At 39.9% G+C, this 22,498-nt stretch overlaps 1 protein-coding gene across 2 annotated transcripts in view; it reads right to left on the bottom strand.

The window, feature by feature from the left end:
- Positions 1-22,498, bottom strand: part of LOC106568707 (collagen alpha-3(IV) chain) — a 72,915-nt gene that overhangs the window by 40,651 nt on the left and 9,766 nt on the right. For both annotated transcript variants that reach the window (XM_014139282.2, XM_014139281.2), the window contains 11 exons: positions 3,390-3,443; positions 3,154-3,243; positions 2,784-2,828; positions 2,644-2,688; positions 2,455-2,517; positions 1,636-1,689; positions 1,511-1,537; positions 1,355-1,414; positions 855-917; positions 601-636; positions 349-396 (listed from right to left, as the gene is read on the bottom strand). In XM_014139282.2, the coding sequence (XP_013994757.2) occupies positions 349-396; positions 601-636; positions 855-917; positions 1,355-1,414; positions 1,511-1,537; positions 1,636-1,689; positions 2,455-2,517; positions 2,644-2,688; positions 2,784-2,828; positions 3,154-3,243; positions 3,390-3,443 (585 nt within the window). The remainder of the gene's footprint in view (positions 1-348; positions 397-600; positions 637-854; positions 918-1,354; positions 1,415-1,510; positions 1,538-1,635; positions 1,690-2,454; positions 2,518-2,643; positions 2,689-2,783; positions 2,829-3,153; positions 3,244-3,389; positions 3,444-22,498) is intronic.

The following is a 22,498-nucleotide window of genomic DNA, read 5'->3' as shown; positions in this document are numbered from 1 at the left end:
CGCCTTCATATTTCAAGTGCAGCTCCACAGACTGGCCACACGGTGGCAGTGCAAAGAAGGCCATGTCTTAAATAACTACAAAACATAGCCTACTCTAAAAGGCATTCAATGCAACCATTTATAAGGTACTGAAGTAATTGGATTCTGTATAGGTACAAATTATATTTATGGTTATGAGTTTTAGCATAAGAGAAACAAAGGTGAGATATAATCAAGCACTAAACGTAAGCATGATTTCAAGTATTCCATTTGAGAGATTCAGAGATCTGAGGACTAGGAGATTTAGGCGAGTTATACATAGGATGAATAAAGAAAAAATAATGAGTTACAATGAAGGACTGTCTTTACCTTTAGACCACGAGGGCCAGGGATACTAGAGCGGCGTCCCTCTTGACCCTACAGAAAAGGTCAACAGTTACAGCACAACTGAGCCACCTTCCATTGACCTCAAATATCCCAATGTCCTACTGTTAACAAACACACACACACACACACACACACACACACACACACACACACACACACACACACACACACACACACACACACACACACACACACACACACACACACACACACACACACACACTAACCTATTACCTTTAATCCTGGTGCTCCAGGTAGGCCTATCAATCCCTTGATAGAGAGAGTAACAATAATGCACAATAAGACATAACTATACACGGTATGTTACAACCCTTACATAAGTATTATCTATTGCACCTCAATATTATACAAACCAATGGTATATCTGTGAAAAACCTAATAAAGAATACAAGTATTTTGCTACATTTATATAGCATAAGGTATGTGTAGCATAGCCAAGCTCAATCCAGGCAAAACAATGAACTTACCTCAACCCCACGAAGTCCTGCTTCCCCTGATGGTCCCGTCGGTCCTGGTGACCCAGGGACACCCTGTAAGACACCACAGAGAGTTGGGTTAATGTCTATCTCTGATAAAGAGGAGAGAGACATGCCCAGTCCCAAATGCCACAAGCCCATAACCCATATGCACTAGTGGATGACAGAGGATTTGATAAGTGTAAGCATGGCAAACATTACATCTAGCCTATCAGTAGGAAAGGGGATCCATATTGCTAATGTAAAGGACGACACACTGCTTGCTTGGCGAATACCACTTCCCCTTGATGCGGCTCATGCGCAGGAATGTGGGGGTCCGTTTTGGATGAAGGAAAAGGATGAATATATACAGAAGCAGAAGACATATAGAGGATATAGAGAGGAGATGGGAGGGTGAAAGAGAAGTAGAGTATGGAACTGGAGTTTGAGGAGGGACAGAGAGAAGGGAGAACAACGAGAGTGATGTTATATTATGGGATGCTGCTGGTTACCTGGTCACCGTCTCTTCCTCTAGGTCCAGGTTGGCCACTTCCAATTGTTTGAGATTCACCCTGCACATGCACACACGACATTTTAATTCTGCGGATTATTATTATTATAATGATGAAGGTATGAGCAGGAGGAGGAGGAGGAGGAAGAGGAATTACCTTTGGTCCAGGCGCTCCAGGTGAACCCTGTACAATAAAAGAGGAATAGGAACATTATGGTAAAAGCGTATTTTGACAGACAGTAGTGAAACACACAGGTAAAGATGTGCATGTATCCATCTCACTCTTAATCCATCACTGCTGTGGAGTCCAGGTGGACCAGTTGAACCCCTGTTCCCCTGTAAAGACATTGTTGGCACCAGTTAGAAGGACTGTTAGCCTGACGACTCACACTCAATTATTCCGCTGCTCTGTCGTTCGCTACATACTTTAGTCTGAGACAGCCATAATTGAAATTGTTTGTGGTGACGAGGGGCAACAAGATGTGTTGTACAAAACAAAGCTATCAGCGATCGGATGGTATCTAACCAATTACAGTATCAAAGCTAATGACACATTGTCAAACCGCCGGTTTACCAACGTGTTTTCTGGCTCTGGCCCAAACCATTCGTTTCTGGTCCAATGTGTTGGCATTCGGTGAAGGGTCGGGGCAATACTCAGATCCAGACTCATTGCGGAGAATAAAATAACATCCGTTGGCGTGGCGTAGCGTTTGACTGCATGAAGGAGCCTGGGTAGCCATGCAAAATGACTGTGGCACTGCATCCAAAATGGCACACTATTCCCTATTTATTGCACTACTTCTGACCAGGAAACCCAAGGCTCTGGTTAAATGTAGTGCACTATTTAGGGAATAGGGTGCCATTTGAAACACACTTTGGATGTCTCATTATATGTCATGATTGTGATACTATATGATGATAAACAGTAGTGATACACACTACTAATACTGCTGTCTACAGTAGTTTAAGTGTGTGACTATAATTGTGAATCTGTCCACATCTGCATTGAAAGAGAGCATACATATCTAGCTTGGTGTGCTACCTTTTGTCAGAGAGGTTCACATAGAGAGAATATGGCGACAATAGCCACTGTTACTGCACCTCTGTTCCATTGCATCCTGGGGCACCTTGTTGGCCCATTGGTCCTTGAAGGCCTGGGATGCCCTAGAGTAACAGTTTGGCAAATATTACACTGGATGAAGACACACACACACACACACACACACACACACACACACACACACACACACACACACACACACACACACACACACACACACACACACTTACCGGTAGACCTGGTGTCCCAGCAAATCCTTCTTTACCCTCAGGTCCCTGAAGAAATAAAAAGGATTGAAGTCTTAGGAACTGCAGGATTATATAAAATATACAGCAAAAGAAAAACTCTGACATGTATTGTGGAAAGTTACCCGATTGCCATATTGTCCTGGAGGTCCATGAGGGCCCACGTCCCCCTGGGAAAGACAATCAAGACATGATTCAGGTATGCTTCTTTTCGCAGGTATGAAAACGTGCAACCTTAGGTTCTCAAGGCTAGTACACTGCTAACTGTATCAAAATCTTTTACAATGCAGTCATGTGTTAATTTAAGAGTTTAAATAGCTAACTGTGCTAATCTAAGATCAGGTTCCCTCTGTCCATATAATAGTTTATAAAAGGCCAAACTAATCCTATATCAGCACTCATTTTAGACGCTTTATGAATACGGGCCATGTATAATATTGCCATTTAATGGCAATTCTTATGTGGAGCATACTGTAGTGCAGGTAAGGAAAGTACCTTTGGTCCCACTGTTCCAGGGTGACCCTCTGAGCCCGGATAGCCAACCGACCCAGGTGGACCAGTCTCTCCTGAGTAACCCTTTTCTCCCTGTGTGTGCGTGTGTGTGTGTGAGTGAAAGAGAGCGAGAGAGATGGAGATAAAAACAGAAATAGAGAATATTGAATAGTGTGATGAGAAAAAAATGTGCAACAGTTACTCCCAAGGGTGCTTGCCTTGGCTGGTGGTCTGCTTACCTTATTGCCTTTGACTCCTTCACAGTGACACCTCGACTTCCCAGTACACGCACACTAGAACAAAAACAAAACACACTCATTATAGCTGGCTTTTTATTTTGTTGCCCAGCACAGAAACACTGTACTCAATTTATTGTATATGTAACACGTTTGTGTAGCCTACAACGTCAAGTTAAGATTCGGTTGGTATGTTTATCTCAAGTTTGGACGTAAAATAGCCTAGGGGCCTTGTAGTGGTCGTAGAGGCTGGAAATCAGCGGAAATTAAGCAGGTTGAAGTGCTCAATGTGTATATTTACAGTTCTTGGTGATCCAACGGTGAGACATAATATAATTACAAATATCAAATAAGTGTAGTACACTAACAATACACTGGCAACAGCTGAAAGAAAAGCTTCTGAATCAGTAAATGTCCATATACACTAAACAAAAATATATTAGCAACATGTAAAGTGTTGGGTCCCAAGTTTCATGAGCTGAAATAAAAGATCCCAGAAATGTTCCATACACACAAATAGCTTATTTCTCTCAAATTGTGCACAAATTTGTTTACATCCCTGTTAGTGAGCATGTTTTCCTATACCAAGATAATCCATCAAACTGACAAGTGTTGCTGATTAAACAGCATGATCATTACACATCTGCACCTTTGCTGGGGACAATAAAAAGTCTAAAATGTGCAGTTTTGTCACACAATTGACTGATTTCCTTATATGAACTGTAACTCAGTAAAATCTTAGAAATTGATGCATGTCGCGTTCATATTTGTGTTCAGTGTACATTGCTACATTGGTAGCCTACATTCATCTAAAGCAGACCTAATCACAATATTTATTCACAGTTCTTAAATTGAACACTTTACAAAATGTTCTTCCAACTCATAGAAGCTTACTGATTCCCAATCGTGGCACACGCATACCACGCATTTCTAATCGCGCTGAGGCAACAGAACAGAGAAACCAGACGCATGAACACATGGAGTGCTCATTTAAAATAGCAGAAAACTCTTAAATGGAATTCAATAAATCAAAACTTTTTCTCATAAATGTAGTTGTTTGTTAGGTCTTCAAATGATCTCTGAGAATGAAAACAGTAAATGAATTTGATAATATGTATTCTCAGTGAATTTGGTGATGTTTCCCTCCCATCTTACATCCTGATATCACCAGGTTCTTACTTGCTATTAAGTTGTATTTATTTTTAAATCCCCCCCCATTGTTAAAGGGATAGTTCACCTAAATTACAATATTACATTTGGGTTGCTGTCATACCTGGTCAATAGACTGCTTAGACTGGTGAACTATCCCTTTAACAATGTGTGGTGGTGGTGGTGGTGGTGGGATTCCTAAAAATGGAATCACTTAATAGCGAGAACAGCACCATCTAGTGGTCAGAACCTGGTACTATCAGGATGTAGGACTGCGTAAACCCAACAGCTTCAGTTACTAAATTGAACAGGGGAAAAAAGTATGTGGTAGATTATCACAACTCTTAGTACAAAACTCAAAACAGATAATCAAAAAGGCAGTTCACACTATGTTTGATATGATTCTCTTCTCTTTTGTTAAGACATTTTACTATTACTTAATCCGACTGCTCTTAATTGATGATATCTTAAACTTTTGGTTTGGGGGAGGGGGATTTGGGGGGAGGGGGGGGTTACCCTGCTTTACTAAAATTGCATTGGCCAATACCGTAATATATATCATTTACGTACAGACACTTTTATCCAAAGTGACAACAGTCCACACATTTTGGTATGTGACAGCCATTCAGACCCATAACTCTGCTGTTGCAAGTGACATGCTCTTCTGAACTGAGCCACATACAGGACCACTACAATACATAAGTACAATAAAATACACATTTACAATCCAGGTGGAAGATGTATGATTGCCATCCCCATGAGTGTACCACCCTCCTTTAGGCCATGGATGAGGCATGCAATGATTTCAATCCAGACGTACTATATGTCAGGCTTGGATTCGCCATCACAAAAGGTTTTTCCCCAGGTGCATGAACAATGAGGATATTTACTGCGATTTTAATGAGACCCTATGGCCAAATGTTCAAGACAGGCTTGATACAAACTAGTGCCCGTTTTTTTCATTTGATTACATTGTGAAAGATATCTTCAGTGATCACACATGGGATAGAAATTATGGAAATGTGATGTTCAGTAAATTTTTCATGAGTAGTGAAAGATTATTGCCTCATGTGAAAACAGTGTAATGTACTTAAATGTACAGTACTTTAGCATACTACATTCAAAGGGAAAAATGTAAACATGTATCTTAATTTTTTTGTTATTGGATGAATTGGTTGTTTGAAGAACTAAATTGAGAAGATATTATGTGGTGTTTTGGTGATTAAACCAATGTAATCATTTCACAGAAAACTTATTTCGGATCAACGGTTGCGTGGTGGAAGAGGTCTACAAACAAAATGAATGAACAATGAAAGGTTTTGAATGTAAGACCGGCTGCGTTACAAGCGTTACCAGCTTGGAGTTTTGTATTAAACGTTTTGAAAATTCACGACATACACTTGTGAAAATAGTATCAAAGTGAGAAAAAAATAAATCAATAAAGTTACAATTTGCCAATTTAGGTGTAGTCAAGTAGCTTATTTCTCAGAGATCAAATTATAACAACAAAATAATGTTGAAGGAATCCTAATCTTATCCATTTCTAACATAAATAATTTCAGAACAATATGAGATGGTAGGTCTCAAAATCCTCTTGTTTTTTTTCACATTTTTTTTTAGGTGGAATGGCCCAGCTGCTAAACAGCAACAATTGTGCTTAGTGTATGTGTGTGTAACCAAACCACAACACTGTAAAACAAATCCTCTTGTTTTTACTGTAAAAAAGGAACAGTATGTTACCATTCCATATTTTAAGTTATCCAATACTGTTGCTACTGAAATTGATTTACAGTACCAATAATTATGCTGTAGACATTTTACAGCAACAAACAGTGCCTTGCAAAAGTATTCATCCCCCTTGGCGTTTTTCCTATTTTGTTGTATTACAACCTGTAATTTACATTTATTTTTTATTTGGATTTCATGTAATGGACATACACAAAATAGCCCAAATAGGTGAAGTGAAATACAAAAAATAAGTTGTTTAAAAAAATTCGAAAAAATAAAAAAACATAAAAGTGGTGCGTGCATATGTATTCACCCCCTTTGCTATGAAGTCCCTAAATAAGATCTGGTGCAACCAATTACCTTCAGAAGTCACATAATTAGTTAAATAAAGTCCATCTGTGTGCAATCTGTAATGGAAATTATATGATTAAAAGTTTGACTAAATGATTTCACTCAGAAACCATATAACCTGTTGAAATGTATTACAAATTATAAAGGCTATGGCTGTGGGTGAGTAGACTGTTTAAAACTAAGACACTGTTACCACTTCAAAATGAGCAGGGCAGAGTTGATAAGACGACCTTGGGAAAGGAACAGGAGAAGATGCCTCCCTAAGTTACGGAGAGAAACAACGGCCTGGGAACTGCTTAGTTGGCAGGAGATTAGAAGACAGGTGGCAAGGTTTGATAAGGAATGTATGTGTACTGTGGAAAAATACAGCCGCCTAAAGCTGGGTGGAGTTCTCTACTGATGTAAGTTTATGTGTGTGTGTGTGTGTGTGTGTGTGTGTGTGTGTGTGTGTGTGTGTGTGTGTGTGTGTGTGTGTGTTAATATAAAAGGCTTTGTACATTGTAAGGATTTCAGAGCTCTCATAAATAAACATTTTGACCATTGTAGGCTGGCTATCCGTCTGCTTCATTCAACCAGAATCTTACACTCTCTGGGGGGGCAGACTGAGTAGTTTAATTGAAGTTCGGTTTAAGAACATTGATAACTTAATTCCCGTAACACAATCTGAAATTTCAGTATATATACATCTGTTCTGTAAGGCCTGCAGACTGCAGCACCACCAAGCAAGTGGCTCCATGAAGACCAAGGAGCTCTACAAACAGTTCAGGGACAAAGTTGTAGAGAAATACATATCAGGGTTGGGTTATAAAATAAGATCAGAAACTTTGAACATCCCAAGGAGCGCCATTAAATCCATTATTAGAAAATGGAAAGAATATGGCACCACAACAAACCTGCCAAGAGAGGGCCGCCCACCAAAACTCACAGACCAGGCAAGGAGAGCATTAATCAGAAAGGCAACAAAGAGACCAAAGATAACCCTGAAGGAGCTGCAAAGCTCCACAGCGGAGATTGGAGTATCTGTTCATAGGACCACTTTAAGCCGTACACTCCCAGAGCTGGGCTTTATGGAAGAGTGGCCAGAAAAAGCCATTGCTTAAAGAAAAAAATAAGCAAACATGTTTGGTATTTGCCAAAAGGCATGTGGGAGACTCCCCAAACATATGGAAGAAGGTACTCTGGTCAGATGAGACTAAAATTGAGCTTTTTGGCCATCAAGGAAAATGCTATGTCTCGCGCAAACACAACACCTCTCATCACCCCGAGAATAACATGCACACAATGTTTTTCATTGGCAGGGACTGGGAAACGGGTCAGTATTGAAAGTACACAAAGTATTGACTTGAAGGGGGGGGGGGTGAATTGGTATGCACACTCAAGTTCTTTTTTTTTCTTATTTCTTGTTTGTTTCTCAATAAAAAGTATTTTGCATCTTCAAAGTGGGCATGTTGTGTATATCAACTTTATTTTACCTTTATTTAACTAGGCAAGTCAGTTAAGAACAAATTCTTATTTTCAATGATGGCCTAAGAACAGAGGGTTAACTGCCTTGTTCAGGGGCAGAACGACAGATTTGTACCTTGTCTGTTTGGGGATTTGAAATTGCAACCTTCCGGTTACTAGTCCAACACTCTAACCACTAGGCTACGCTGCCGCCCCAAATGATACAAACCCCCAGAAAATCAATTTTAATTACAGGTTGTAAGGCAACAAATAGGAAAAATGTCAAGGGGGTGAATACTTTCGCAAGTCACTGTACTCTTACTGTAAAGCTATATTTGCATATTTCCCAGAGTGCCTTTCCTTTCGAATGAATAGTAGTACCACCCATGACTGTATTCGTTAGTGAAAGAGAGATGTTGTTGTATTCATCAATGTTCTGTCCTGTAGCCTTCAACAAGTAAGATCCTAAGCAAATATGCTATCATAACATTTTTATTTTATAACACAATATGTATTCATAAGGCCTTATTTTGAGGTCCTAGTTTTACTCTTACACAGTGGCCTGAAAATCATGATTTAGGGTTGCAAAATTCTGGTAACTTTCTCAAAATTCCCAGAAATCCTGGAGGAATCTTCCAACTGGAATTCTGGAAAACATGGGAATTTTGGGAAAGGTACCACACTTTTGCAACCCTACCTGTAAATCACATTATGCTGGCTTGCAAAGTGATGTGTAATTCCTATTGGAAACCAGTCAGAGTTAGGATATCCAACAGTTGGAATGTATTCTCACCTGCAACCTGCAGTCAGAATGACTGCCAGGGTCAGGCACTTTGTGAGGTGACTCCCTAAGCCATTTAAACTGGAACAACCATTTCAGTGTTGGGTGCAAAACAAAAAAAAAACATAATCAAACTAACTGATTGGATTAGTTTACAAACATGCTATTTATCTTTGTGTAGCATAAGATTAATCAATCAATCAATCATTTTGAATATTTACAAATACAATAAGTGAACTGCTACTGTGTTTTACATAGCTTTTAACAGTAATGTCTAAAATACATCTAATATTTCCCGACTGTTAAATTTTTTCCCATAATGCAATGTCATTTATGGTAATCAACTGTGTTAGGTTTATACAGTATGTGACCGTTGATTATACAGTAATTTAGCAAGACAATTACAGGATAATTCTTATTTTTTTTACAGTGTGGTAGTAACAGCATTGTGCATCAACTAAGCTTATACTTGCTGTCCTCACTCATTTCCTCTCCTATTTTCCTGTCCTGAGTTTCCCTGATCCCTTCAAATTGACAACCTAAGTGTCCCTATACTCAGACTAAACACACACACACACATACCATCCTCCATCCCCAAAATGCACTCGTCGACCCCCTCAAACTTAAGTTAGTACGGAAAGGTGTAAACCCTCAAGTCCTAATGCACTTATGGCACCACACACAAACACATTGGGACTCGCACACGGCTGTTTACTGGCCCGTCCACATGATTGATGCTGTTTGCAAATCAATGCAAACACTGAACCACCGGTGTATCAAACACCCCTAAGTAGGCCAGATTAAGACAAGTACAGTGTGTTCATCTTTAATAGCTTTTTAGTAGATTGCATGTTTGTGAGACAGACTTACTTTACATGAAAGGACATTTACTGAGTAAAGCAAAGTCAGTTACATCAGACATCCAGTCCAAACATTGCCAGCCTCTATACTGTAAATGTTTTTCTAGAGCTATGGTAAAATGACTATTTCAAATCTATCACTAAATCATTTGACTTTGTTGGAAGGAGTTGTACTATCCATGAATAAGAATGACAGCAATTGATTGACAAACACCTGAATACTTTCCTGACAGTTCTTGTCACCATTTATCAGATTTCAGCAGCCACTACTCTTAAACTTGTGGATATGGAACGCTGTTTGTGTGTCAAATAACCCTATTTGACGCATCAAATAAGCTTTTGATTTGACATGTCAAATAACACAATTCCATTATAGAATGTTGAGTGTGGTGAATTTGCACTTGCAAGCCAAGCGCCACCATTACGATCACTGTCAAAGCTGTACAATACCGCGATGGTAATAAGACATTATTTGTTCGACCAAATGTGAAAACGTCTGTGTGAGCATTTGAAATTAGATCTGGCTCAAACGAGCAGGATCAAACATGTTTGCAAATATATTTGACACACATGTTATCAGCAACTTCTGGGGTAACTAGCTATCTTTAGATTGGTACAGTGGCTTGCAAAAGTATTCACCCCCCTTGACATTTTTCCTATTTTGTTGCCTTACAACCTGTAATTAAAATTGATTTTTGGGGGGTTTGTATCATTTGATTTATACAACATGCCTACCACACTGAAGATGCAAAATATTTTTTATTGTGAAACAAACAAGAAATAAGACATAAAAACCGTAAACTTGAGCGTGCATAACTATTCACCCCCCAAAGTCAATACTTTGTAGAGCCAACTTTTGCAGCAATTACAGCTGCAAGTCTCTTGGGGTATGTCTCTATAAGCTTGGCACATCTAACAACTGGGATTTTTGCCCAATTCTTTAAGGCAAAACTGCTCCAACTCCTTCGATTTGGATGGGTTCCGCTGGTATACAGCAATCTTTAGGTCATACCACAGATTTTCAATTGGATTGAGGTCTGGGCTTTGACTAGGCCATTCCAAGTCATTTAAATGTTCCCCTTAAACCATTCGAGTGTTGCTTTAGCAGCATGCTTAGGGTCATTGTCCTGCTGGAAGGTGAACCTCAGTCCCAGTCTCAAATCTCTGGAAGACAAACAGGTTTCCCTCAAGAATTTCCCTGTATTTAGCTCCATCCATCATTCCTTCAATTCTGACCTGTTTCCCAGTCCCTGCCGATGAAAAACATCGTGGGCTTGTTATTCTCGGGGTGACGAGAAGTGTTGGGTTTGCCCGAGACATAGCATTTTCCTTGAAAAAGCTCAATTTTAGTCTCATCTGACCAGAGTACCTTCTTCCATATGTTTGGGGAGTCTCCCACATGCCTTTTGGCAAACACCAAACATGTTTGCTTATTTTTAACCCAACCCTGATCTGTATTTCTCCAGAACTTTGTCCCTGACCTGTTTGGAGAGCTCCTTGGTCTTCATGTTGCCACTTGCTTGATGGTGCCCCTTGTTTAGTGGTGTTGCAGACTCTGGGGCCTTTCAGAACAGGTGTATATATACTGAGATCATGTGACAGATCATGTGATAAAGTCCACCTGTGTGCAATCTAACTAATTATGTGACTTCTGAAGGTAATTGGTTGCACCAGATCTTATTTAGGGGCTTCATAGCAAAGGGGGTGAATATATATGCACGTACCACTTTCCCATTTTTTAGACAAGTTATTTTTTATATTTCACTTCACCAATTTGGACTATTTTGTGTATGTCCATTACGTGTAATCCAAATAAAAATACATTTAAATTACAGGTTGTAATGCAACAAAATAGGAAAAACGCCAAGGGGGATGAATACTTTTGCAAGGCACTGTACCTAGCTAGCGCCAATGCAACCAGCCTGAAAACAATGAACAGTAAAAACTGCAGCCGATTTCAATATTCTTAGCAATGATTTAGGAATCCATGTGAGTAAGTATTAGCTAGTTAGCCACTTGTTGTTCTCATAATGAAATAACTAGCTAGCCTGCTACTTAACCCTGTTGCCCAAAACTAGCGTTATAAGCAGCCAGCTAGCTTCATCTGACTACTATGGCTTGACCGGACTGGGTAATGTGTTGTGTAGCTAGCCACAATAAGGATTAGCCACAATAGTGGAATTTGCAGTTTGCCTTTAAAATAAAAGTCCCTATTTGAAAGTCAGGGAAGAACATTGTTTGAATCTATCAGCTAGCTAGCTTTTTTTACGACCAGCACTGTCTACTCTAGAGCTTGGGTAAGTGTGTCTGTGCTCGTGCAGCAGCAGCACGGGCGCCAGACCAAACTTTACCAGCATCATAGCATACGTATCGGTGAATCATTGTGACATTTGAAATACGAGTGATAGTGTAATCAATGAGTAATAACAACATCAAAAATTAATGAAGGTGTTAAATTATGTGACGTGCAGTCATTTTCAGGTCCTGATTGGTCAATAAGCTTATTTGACACGTCAGATAGTGTTATTTGACGTATCTTTTTTGACACATAAAGACCCAAACGGCGTTCCATATGTCGATGCCGTCTACCATAACACCCTTCACTTTATCACAGGTGACAGTTCTAATACTCACCACTGCATCCCGTATCAAAATGTTGGCTGGTCCTCATTAAAGTCCCGTACATCACTTTATTAGTCCCTTTTTGTTTACAAAGTTCTACTTTTCAAGCTTCTGACTTACTTAACTTTGTCGTTAAAGTATAAAAACATGAGATACCAAACCCATTCACAGGGTTGGTTAATGTCTTAGGTTCCTTGGGTCTCCATCGAGTTCACCGAGGAGTGCAGTTGTTTTGATTGACTTTAATTAACATTTTTGTCATTTAGCAGATGCTCTTGTCCAGAGCGACTTCCAGTTAGTGCATTCAACCTAAGATAACTAGGTGGGACAATCACTTTTCACAGTCATATAAACATTTTCCTCAATAAAGTAGATACCAGCAGTCAGAGCTAGTGAGGGGAACAAAAAAAAAATGTCCTCAGGGCACCATTGAAAATTAGACACTAGTCTCAAATTGGGCGAATAAATAAAGGTTAATACAAATAAAAACATTGTAAATATAACATACTAATAAAAATACTAAATAAACTACATAAAGTACAAGAGGCATGCAGATAAAAGAAAATAAGATTATAGGGATAAAGTATGGACTGTGTTTGCCCATGTGCATAGTGATTGGAATAAGGTACAGTACAGTAGCAGCATTGAATTATATGAAAGTATATACATTAGCAGTGCAGTGAGGTGACATAACTATTGCATTGGTCTGGTAGAGAAAAGTAAGTTCAGTGTGTACAGAATATAAATAAAAGTTAAGTGTATTAGGGTGCAGAAGTCAGCCCATGGTTCAGCTGTTGAAACCGTCTTGTGGCTTGGCGGTAAAGACTGGCTTTGAGACAGGTGGTCCCAGACTTAGGTTAAATTCCAATACCCCCTTAGCCCTCCCCCTAAAGTTTAAAAAAACTTTTGTGGGTTTTTTTCTTTCTTTTGGTGTTCTGCAGCGTTCGGCAGGTCTTTTTCCAGGTGTTTGAGTACACAAAACATTTTCTTGAGGCAAGTCGAAATTTGGTAGCCGAAGTCTAATCCCCTTTGTCTGTGATTGGTCAACAGTAGGGATTTTTCAATGAAGGGTGTGTTGTCATTCAAAGACAGACAACTAATTTAAATGATAATTTTTTCACTTGAGAAATACTGTACCAAACATCTTAGTTAGATGTAAAATTGTGCGACTAAGACCTTCTTGGCAAAAACGTAAAAATGAAAGACAGATTTCTTGAATTATCTTAGATTGATTCTGAATATTTTGAGGAAGTGTTACTGTATGTTGTTGCGTACGGCATCTCAAGAAGGACCAATAGTTTTTTTCATGTTTTTCAAGTAAAGTTATTTTAATGGAGTATGTGGGCACAGACGTTCACAGCGCCTAGCCGAGTTCTGCTGGGAGGAAACCAAACCTATTTATACGGACACCTTTAGCCCTCTCCCTCTGTTTTGTGCGAGCCGCATCGAGTTGGAGTGGTGTTCAAATTCAACTTTGAGTGAGGGGTAGTGCCTTTTCTAGTTGGGCCGCCAAACGAAGCCAATCGACAGAGAAGGGTGCAACTGCAGCACCACTTGATGTGGGCATTCCTGCATACTTTTTAAGCTATAACTCCAGTATATGGGCAAGAGGCAGGGTTAGATGGTACAGTAGATGGAGGTATTGCACCATAACATTGGATGCCAACCATTGATAAAACTCCACAAAAGAGGTTGGAGCGACAATGGTTGCTAGTACACACCGGTAGAGTATCCTTCGCCCCTGCATGTCAACCACTGTTTTCCCACAGTTCTGTTAACAACGGCAAGGGGAGATGTTCAGGAGGCACTGTGTGCTAGCTTAGCGAGCTAGTCCTCCTCATATGGTAATTATGTTGTGACGGAAAATGTTATGTTGGTGATTTTCTATTTATACATTTCTTTGTTCTCTGTTTGTGCTTTTCTATAAACCAATTTCTGTGTTCATGCAAGTGACTGATTGAATGAATCCTCACTATCAGTGTCTGCAATTTGGCAGTACGCCCAGAACCTTTCAATTTCAAGATATCAGCTCAAGCCTTGTGAGGTATTGATCTGTCACATCCATGACCCAGTATTTGTTGGTTACATGAATGAAGCAAACGTTAATGATTAATTAATTCTGAATAAGCTAAATCATGCAAATATGACTTGTCTGCAGTATATAAAGGGAACTAAACGGGACTGCCCCATTAGAGCTCCTGACAGACATTCACTATGGTGCAGCAAGTTTGTTGGAACCTCTTCAGTATGCTGACAATAAACAATGATTCATTTATGATTGTCTCAGAGTTTCCCTGTGTAAGAATTTCCACAACAACGTATTCGTTGCATGACAAATATATGGAAAGCTATTACTGCCGCCAGTACAGGCATTGTGAAAAACACAAGGCTTGTCGTTAATTAATTGTATTGTATCCATTGGTAGTTTCTGATGTGCGTGAGTGATGTGGTGATGTCCCATTCCCTAGGCCTAATTGAGCTCACCTTAGCACTAGTTTTCGAGTGCCACTCCCCCACAGAGGGACACTCGAAAACGAGGGGGAGGGCTAAGGGGATTATTAGGATCTATCTAGCCTGTGCGCTCTGCCTCCCGCCTTCAAAATCGGAGTCCCCTTTCAGGTAATAGGTGACCTGAATCTGGATCCCCTCAACTTTGGCATCCCGGGTTGCAGGGTTCTTCCGAATGGCTCCTATACACAACGAAACATTTTACATTTGAATCACACATGGTCTTACACAAGTTTAACAATGTACTTAAAATTAAAGAAAACAAGTGTAACACATGTAATAATATCAAAACTTACTGTGAAGAATGGTCTTCAGAAACAAGTCCCTGAAACAGGCCTTATAACCTGCCCCAGTCCAGGTTGTGGTGATGGCAAGACAGTTTGACAGAATGTAAGGTAGCAAACTGTCGACTTCAGGTCCTTGGCATTACAGCCAAAAACTTAAGCTACAAAATACAAGATAAGTACTACAAATGACACACTATGATAACATATTTGCCTCCCCCACCCCATATATATATATATATACACACATACACACATATACATTCAGTCTGTAAAGACAGATATTTCCAATAAATATTTACATTTATTAAGCAGGTATGCTCTTATCTTCATGTCTACAGCCAAAACTTGCCATCCTCGGCCCGTTGTAATGTCTCACTCCTGGCCCTGTTTTAAACAAATTTACATTGAAATGAAGTATATACTGTGCAAGAATGAACAGAGTCTAATCTGGGCAATATTGAACAAAGTCTAATCTGGGCTAAGTGAATGTAACGTTACAGACAGTACAGTACCTCCTTGGCTATAACATCCAGATGCATCCCTGGATCATGACTCTCAGTTCCATTAAACATGAGAATCATTAGAATTTCGCTACCCCCGCAATAATATCTAATAAACATGTGTATGTGACCAATACAATTTCATGAAGGCGTCTTACAGTACGTATGGGGGAGTTTTGTTAAGAGCCTCAACGCTCGGTCTGAACATTTAACACACATCGCTTGTGGTACGGTTTTGGAAGCATAAGGACCTTATCTTTCATATCAGCAAGAAATAATCATTTATACACACTTTTATAAGGTTAGTGTTTCCAGACGGCCATATCTCCATGTTACAGCGCTTGTTTATGGAAAACAGACGGAAGACAGAGGCAACCACCGGTGCTAATTAGCTATCTAGCGTGCGCTGAACACCTCTGTGTAAGTGTAACTCGGGAAGTGTAGCGGAAGTGTAGTTTTGTCGGATGGAGGCAACCATAGCTGTATGGATCTGTGCAAAACTGCTACAGTAAGTGTATCTTTTTATTTGAAGGATACTTTCTCGCTGATAAAAGGGCCATATGTTTCAAGAGCCATATCGCAAGCGATGATTATTGACATTTCTAAAATGTTAAAACACAGCGTTGAGATTGTAGTTCACATGAGCCAGTCGTGGCGAAGCTAACCGCTGAACTGTAGGGAAAAGGCAGAATGCCACCTTCAGTTTGAGACTTAATCCACATGGTGTTGTGGTGAATACAATGCTGGAGCTGGCCATTGCCCTAATTGAAAGACACACCAGATTAGCTACATTAATAAAAAGGGGCTTTTTTTCTCCTCTTAATGTTCATACAACATTAATGTTGTTAGCTAGCTAGTCGTTAACAAACCATCTAACATCAGCAAGCTATCTAGCTAAGTAACTCGGCTAGCAAGGTCATAATCAGATAGCAAACTAGCCAACTTAACATTTACAGTATCATCATTTAACTAGCTAGCCAGCAAGTAACAGCCAAGTTCGTGTTAGCCAAGCTAGTGTTACCAAGCCATCTAATGTTAGCAAGCTAGCCAATTAATGTTAACTAGCTTGGCTAGCTACAGTAGCTTATTGTCCTCATTGATGTTAACGTTACACATGTAAAACTACACACACAAATTAAGGAAAGCAGTAACGTTACTTACTTGAGCAAACAAACTTTGCATTTTCAAACCATGTGTTGCAAAATGCGAGATCCTACTGATTTGGCTGTAGTTCCGGTGCATTCTTTGATACCAAGCTGCCTTGAAACACCAGCCTCTACTGGACACCGTACTTACAATGTAGTTAGGTTTGTTTCATGTAGATGCAGATAGAGTCGGGGTCTCGGGGACCAGAACACTCAGACGACAGGGTTGAATCCCGGCGAAGGTAATATTATTTTGAAAACATTTTTATGTGACACAGCAAAAAAAATTGATTCACAGAAAAAAAGGGAAGCATTAAGGAAAGTGCAAACCTGCAATGATAAATTATTGTAGGCTACGAAGACTTGCAAATAACCGCTGCGCCATAGAGATTTGATGAATAGTGTGAAAAAACGTATATAAACATCAACCGCTGCTTTTCATTGCTGACCAGCAGATGTCACTAATGTGCATTGTGTTAAATTCTCTGAATAATTAACTGTTTTTCTGCATGATTTGGTGAAAGCCCCAAAGGCTTCAGAAAGCCTCGGTTTCCCATCACTAAAGCTAGCTAGGTAGCAAACAAGGTCTATTGTCTCCGGCGAATGATCCAGTCTCGCCATACATGATTCAAAATCCAAACTAGTGAATTGATGCTCCATTTATCAATATCAACTGTATTATTGTTCAGTATTTCAAACCATTTGGTGGTGATAAATACAAACAATTAAACTGTTCATTAGTTAAAAAAGCCTGTGTAATTTTATTTTCCAAAAGCTACTGGCTACTATCAAGTATCAAAGACCGGTTTGAAAACTCAACGGAGAATGGTCACAAAGATAACTTCCTGTTGAAGGCTTTTCGGATTCTGCTGTACATAGTGATCAACACTTTTCTTCAAGTTTGTCAGGCGGTTTAGGGAGTGACATTTATTGCTGGAAAGGAACTATTTGTATTGCCTCGAAAATATAGTATATTAAATCAATGGCAAAATGTAGGCTATTTTTGGGCATAATCAATATATGTGACCGACCGGCTCGATCTTATGTAGCAAAATTTGAAATTGTGTTTTTTTACATTGGATAAAAGTAGAGACTCAGAGCTAGAAAATTATATATCATACACTACAGTTGAGGAACAATGAGAAAGTAATTCTGCTTTGACAATTGATAAACTTGTAACCAAATTTTGGGGAAAATGGCCCTTGAATATTTTGGTATGTACTGGAGAGCTCTTCTTTGTCTACACCCATTCAGCATCGTTCACACCCTCTTAAGCTTTAGACCCACCCATCTCTGAGGATTCACGTGAGGCTATGTACTAAACAACCAAAGATTTCAAGACTAAAGGCTGGTTTATACTACGGGTGTGTTCATAATTTAATCTGGAGTGCTAGAGTGTGCTATGTGCGTTCGTACACTCGTAGCGTTGTCAGATTGTCCGTTTGTAAATTTAGAGCATTTCGGTCTCGGAGCATTCAGAGCGCACACTGAACGCTCTGGCTGAGGTGTAGGGTTGATCCGAGCGTTCTGCCTAACAGCAGTCAAGCACCCAAGCTAACTGGCTAACGATGGCTAGCCTGCTAGCTACTTCCAGACACAAATTAAAGAACAGCTCACTGACCATTTTAGTCTTCCTAGCAGAGCTGGTTAGGCTGTTTTTCTGTTATTCAGAGTGTTGGTGACTGCAATTGTGCTGCTGCCAACAATTTAATTACACTTTTGCCAACGTTTACTGACACCGGCCATATTCAACAGGTGTTGAGAGGTCGTAAATTTGGCAGTTATTCTGCGCGAATTTACCAGCTACGTCTATCGACAGTTGTCGCAGTGACATAAACATTTTTTTGAAATAGTTACTTGCATAGTGGAGTCATTTATTTATACATGTAGCTAGCTAGCTAAACAATGAACCACAATCCCAAATCATAATGTTACTACCCTGCATGAATCTGCAGTTAGCTAACCAAGCAGGTTCAATGTTAGCTAGCTAACATTAGGCTATAACTAGCAATGCAAATGGCTCTGAGATACGAATAATATTACAACACAGATCGTACACGTAACGTTAGCTAGCTAGCCAGCCAGTCAGCCAGCCAGCTAACAATACATTTGGACTTTTTGACAAAATTTGAAATGTGTAATATCTGAAAATGTAGCTAGCTATGTTACCCGTATACATGGATGGATGCTTCTTCCTCTGTCATGGATGCCATGGTTGCCCTTAGTTTGAAGATATATAAAACACCTGTCTCTGGATTACAACAGCCTTCTGTGTGTCCTCTTTTTGACTCCGTCTGCATATTTGCAATCAAACACCAGAATTTTCTCCATCTCCACTAGCTATCATACTTGAATTCCACTGATTTCAAAACTTGGTCCTCCAGAGAGTGTAGAGCAACACTTATGCAGTTCTACTATGTGACATCTATCAAAAAAAGTAGCATTACATACACATACTGACCATCTCATGTTATAGACAGAAGCTTGCTACATGGCAGACCAATCTGAACTCATCTCTCAGCATGTCCAGACCACTCATTATCTCAGCCAATCATGGCTAGTGGGTAGGTTGCTGACTTTTTCTGTAGCTAAACCAACTAGGCTCGTAATTTAAAAAATGTATTCGTATTTACAGATGGCATACACGTTTGTTATTAAGGCACATGAAAATTCACATGTTCCAGAAGACATTTCTGCCAAAAAACACATATTGATTTAAAAAAAAAGTTTATGTTCAAATGGCGCTCCTGTGAAGTAGTGACGCGCAACATACGCCTAGATTCCTGAAACAAGTCACATAGCAGTAATCTACTTAAAAACTGTTTGGGACAGGGGGCAGTATTTTCACGCTCGGATGAAAAGCGTGCCCAGAGTAAACTGCCTGCTCCTCAGGCCCAGAGTCAAATATTTGCATATTATTAGTAGACTTGGATAGTAAACACTCTGACGTTTCTAAAACTGTTTGAATGATGTCTGTGAATATAACAGAACTCATATGGCAGGCAAAAATCTGAGACAAATCCAACCAGGAAGCGGGAAATCTGAGGTTTGCAGTTTTTCAAGTGATTGCCTATCTAAACTACAGTGTCTGTGGGGTCATTTTGCACTTCCTAAGGCTTCCACTAGATGTCAACAGTCTTTAGAACCTTGTTTCATGCTTCTACTGTGAATGGGGAGAGCATTAGAGGAGATTCAAGTGGACTAGGCTGAGGCCAATGAGTTGTTTACTGCGAGGTCAGAAAGTTAGAAAGTAGAATATAAACTTGATATAGGCTACTGTGAGTGGGGTAGGCTAAATTATTACAACCAAATAGGCCTAATTAAAAGAATAGTGGTAAAGGAAATGGAAAATGCAAGGCAGAGCATGCCCAGAGCATGTGGCTAAGCAGTACCAGAGCGAAAAGACAACGCAGACGCCATTTTTTTAAAAATCTGCTCAACTACGCTCTACTCCTCGCTCCACACTTGCCCACTTACAGTACATGCTCAAAAGCAGCCCTGCTTTAGGCTATCAAAGAACTGTCAATGAATAATCATGTCAATGCATGGAATCAGTGAATGAATGGCTGCAGCAAGCCAGCACTACAGGTCTGACAAGCTGCATAACAAATTAGGCCTAATAAGACAAAATAACAATTAAGTTGTTCAAACAAGGTAACTTGTTCAAACAACTAAGTATCTGTCACGCCCTGATCTGTTTCACCTGTCCTTGTGATTGTCTCCACCCCCTCCAGGTGTCGCTTATTTTCCACAGTGTATTTATCTCTGTGTTTCCTGTCTCTCTGTGCCAGTTAGTCTTGTATGTTTTCAAATCAACCAGCGGTTTTCCCCTTCTCCTGCTTTTTGCATTCTCCTTTTTCTAGTCCTCCCGGTTTTGACCCTTGCCTGTTCCCGGACTTTGTACCCGCCTGCCTGACCATTCTGCCTGCCTTGACCACAAGCCTGTCTGCCACTCTGTACCTCCTGGACTCTGATCTGGTTTTGACCTTTTTGCCTGTCTACGACCGATCTCTTGCCTATCCCTTTGGATGAATAAACATTGTAAGACTCCAACCATCTGCCTCCTGTGTCTGCATTTGGGTCTCGCCTTGTGCACAGATTGTATCTTGTTTGAACAACTTAGAAAAAAGCTGTTCAAACAAGATACTAAGTCGTTCAAACTAGATAATTGCAAGAGTCTATGTCTTGGGCTTTAGGGCTTCCATATAGGCCCCTACCTGCTGAGTATAAAAAACACTTATAGATACCTCAAAATAGTTTGGCCTTCTCATTCACACAGTACTGATTTAAAAATCAGGTGCATTTGATCTAAACATGGGTATACGAGGATATCTAGTGGTCACCGGGTTTTTCATCCTCAGTCACAAGCTATCATTAATGTGTATCCCCCTTCAAAGGATTTGTTGGGTGAGTCCCTTTTCCTATGCAAAAAAAATACAACTAGAGATTGTATGCGCTAGCATGCAATGAGAGATTTTATGCAGGTATTTACTTTGCAACATGTAATGTCATTGACTAGAACAGAAGATAATTGCATGAGCTATGCATCTGTGCACCAGCATTTTTGTACCCCTCTACTAGCTAGCTAGATGGGGCAGTCAAGTCCCAGAGAGGCAGTCCATTCTGCATGCCTTCTTGACTTTGATGCAATTTGTAGTCATGCATTTGTGCATGCACACTGGTAACTGTCATAGCTATCTTGCTAGCTAACTTAGCTCATAAACCAGTATTTTCTTTGCCATTTCTGCACAATGGCACTCATTAAAGCCTTGAATCTCATAGAGACCTCACTGTCACTACTGGTCATCTAAGTAGCCGTTAGCCAGCAGGGTTGCATCTGTTTCGCTTGGACTAGAGCTTGCTAGGCTGGCTAGCTCGCTAGCTAACGCAAGCTGATTATCATGTAGCAACCTATGCTGACTAGCATCGCTAGCATGCTAATGTTGGCTAACTAACATTGATACATCATAGTCGCGGGTCCGCAAAATCAAGCAATTGGTATTGAATTCATGACAAAAATGTTTTGACATTGTAGTGGCTATTGATATTTTGGTTGTTTGCTTATCAGGGATGTCGCTAGACCTAGCCCCCTAAAATATTCATTAACCCTCCCGAATAAATCAATATATCAGTCGATATATTTTCTCTGTGATTTTTTTCCCCCGGCAACTGTTCAATCGCATTTTAAACTTCTTACCGGGTGGGCACTAGGACCTGGGGGAGGCTGCTGCATGCGCTAGTGACTGTTAGGCCTACTTGTAGCTAACATTTTGGTTAACGTTAGTTACTTTTGTGGCTTGAGACTAACAGTAAACGGACAGGAAAAGGCTCTGACAGGACGGATTCATGCAGATAGCCTACGGTGTGAATTTGTTGTAAGTTAGAACAGAGAGAGAGTATTCACTACTATAGACTTTGGTCATAATCAAAGCTTTGTTAACCAATACGTTTTTATGTGAGGCTGCCTGTAGGCTACAGTGTAACAGACGTTGCGAGCTAGCTAACGGTAACGTTAACGGTGTCTTTTAAATTCGACATAAGTTATGTGGCGATGATATCTAATTAATGTTGTATTTAATGTAGTTTTGCTATCTGTGCCAGGCTATAAATGAGACAGATGACATAACATCATGCACATATCTTTTCATACTCAATTGCTTTCATTCAGTACGCCATTACAAAACAATTATCAGTCGGTGATGTGTAGAAAAGGTGACATAGTGTTGATCACAATGTCA

The sequence above is a fragment of the Salmo salar genome, chromosome ssa14 (genome assembly GCF_905237065.1).
Source record: "Salmo salar chromosome ssa14, Ssal_v3.1, whole genome shotgun sequence".
In the NCBI taxonomy this organism is placed as follows: domain Eukaryota; kingdom Metazoa; phylum Chordata; class Actinopteri; order Salmoniformes; family Salmonidae; genus Salmo; species Salmo salar.
The sequence above is the reverse complement of the archived record's forward strand: the minus strand, read 5'-3'. Positions and strand labels throughout refer to the sequence as shown.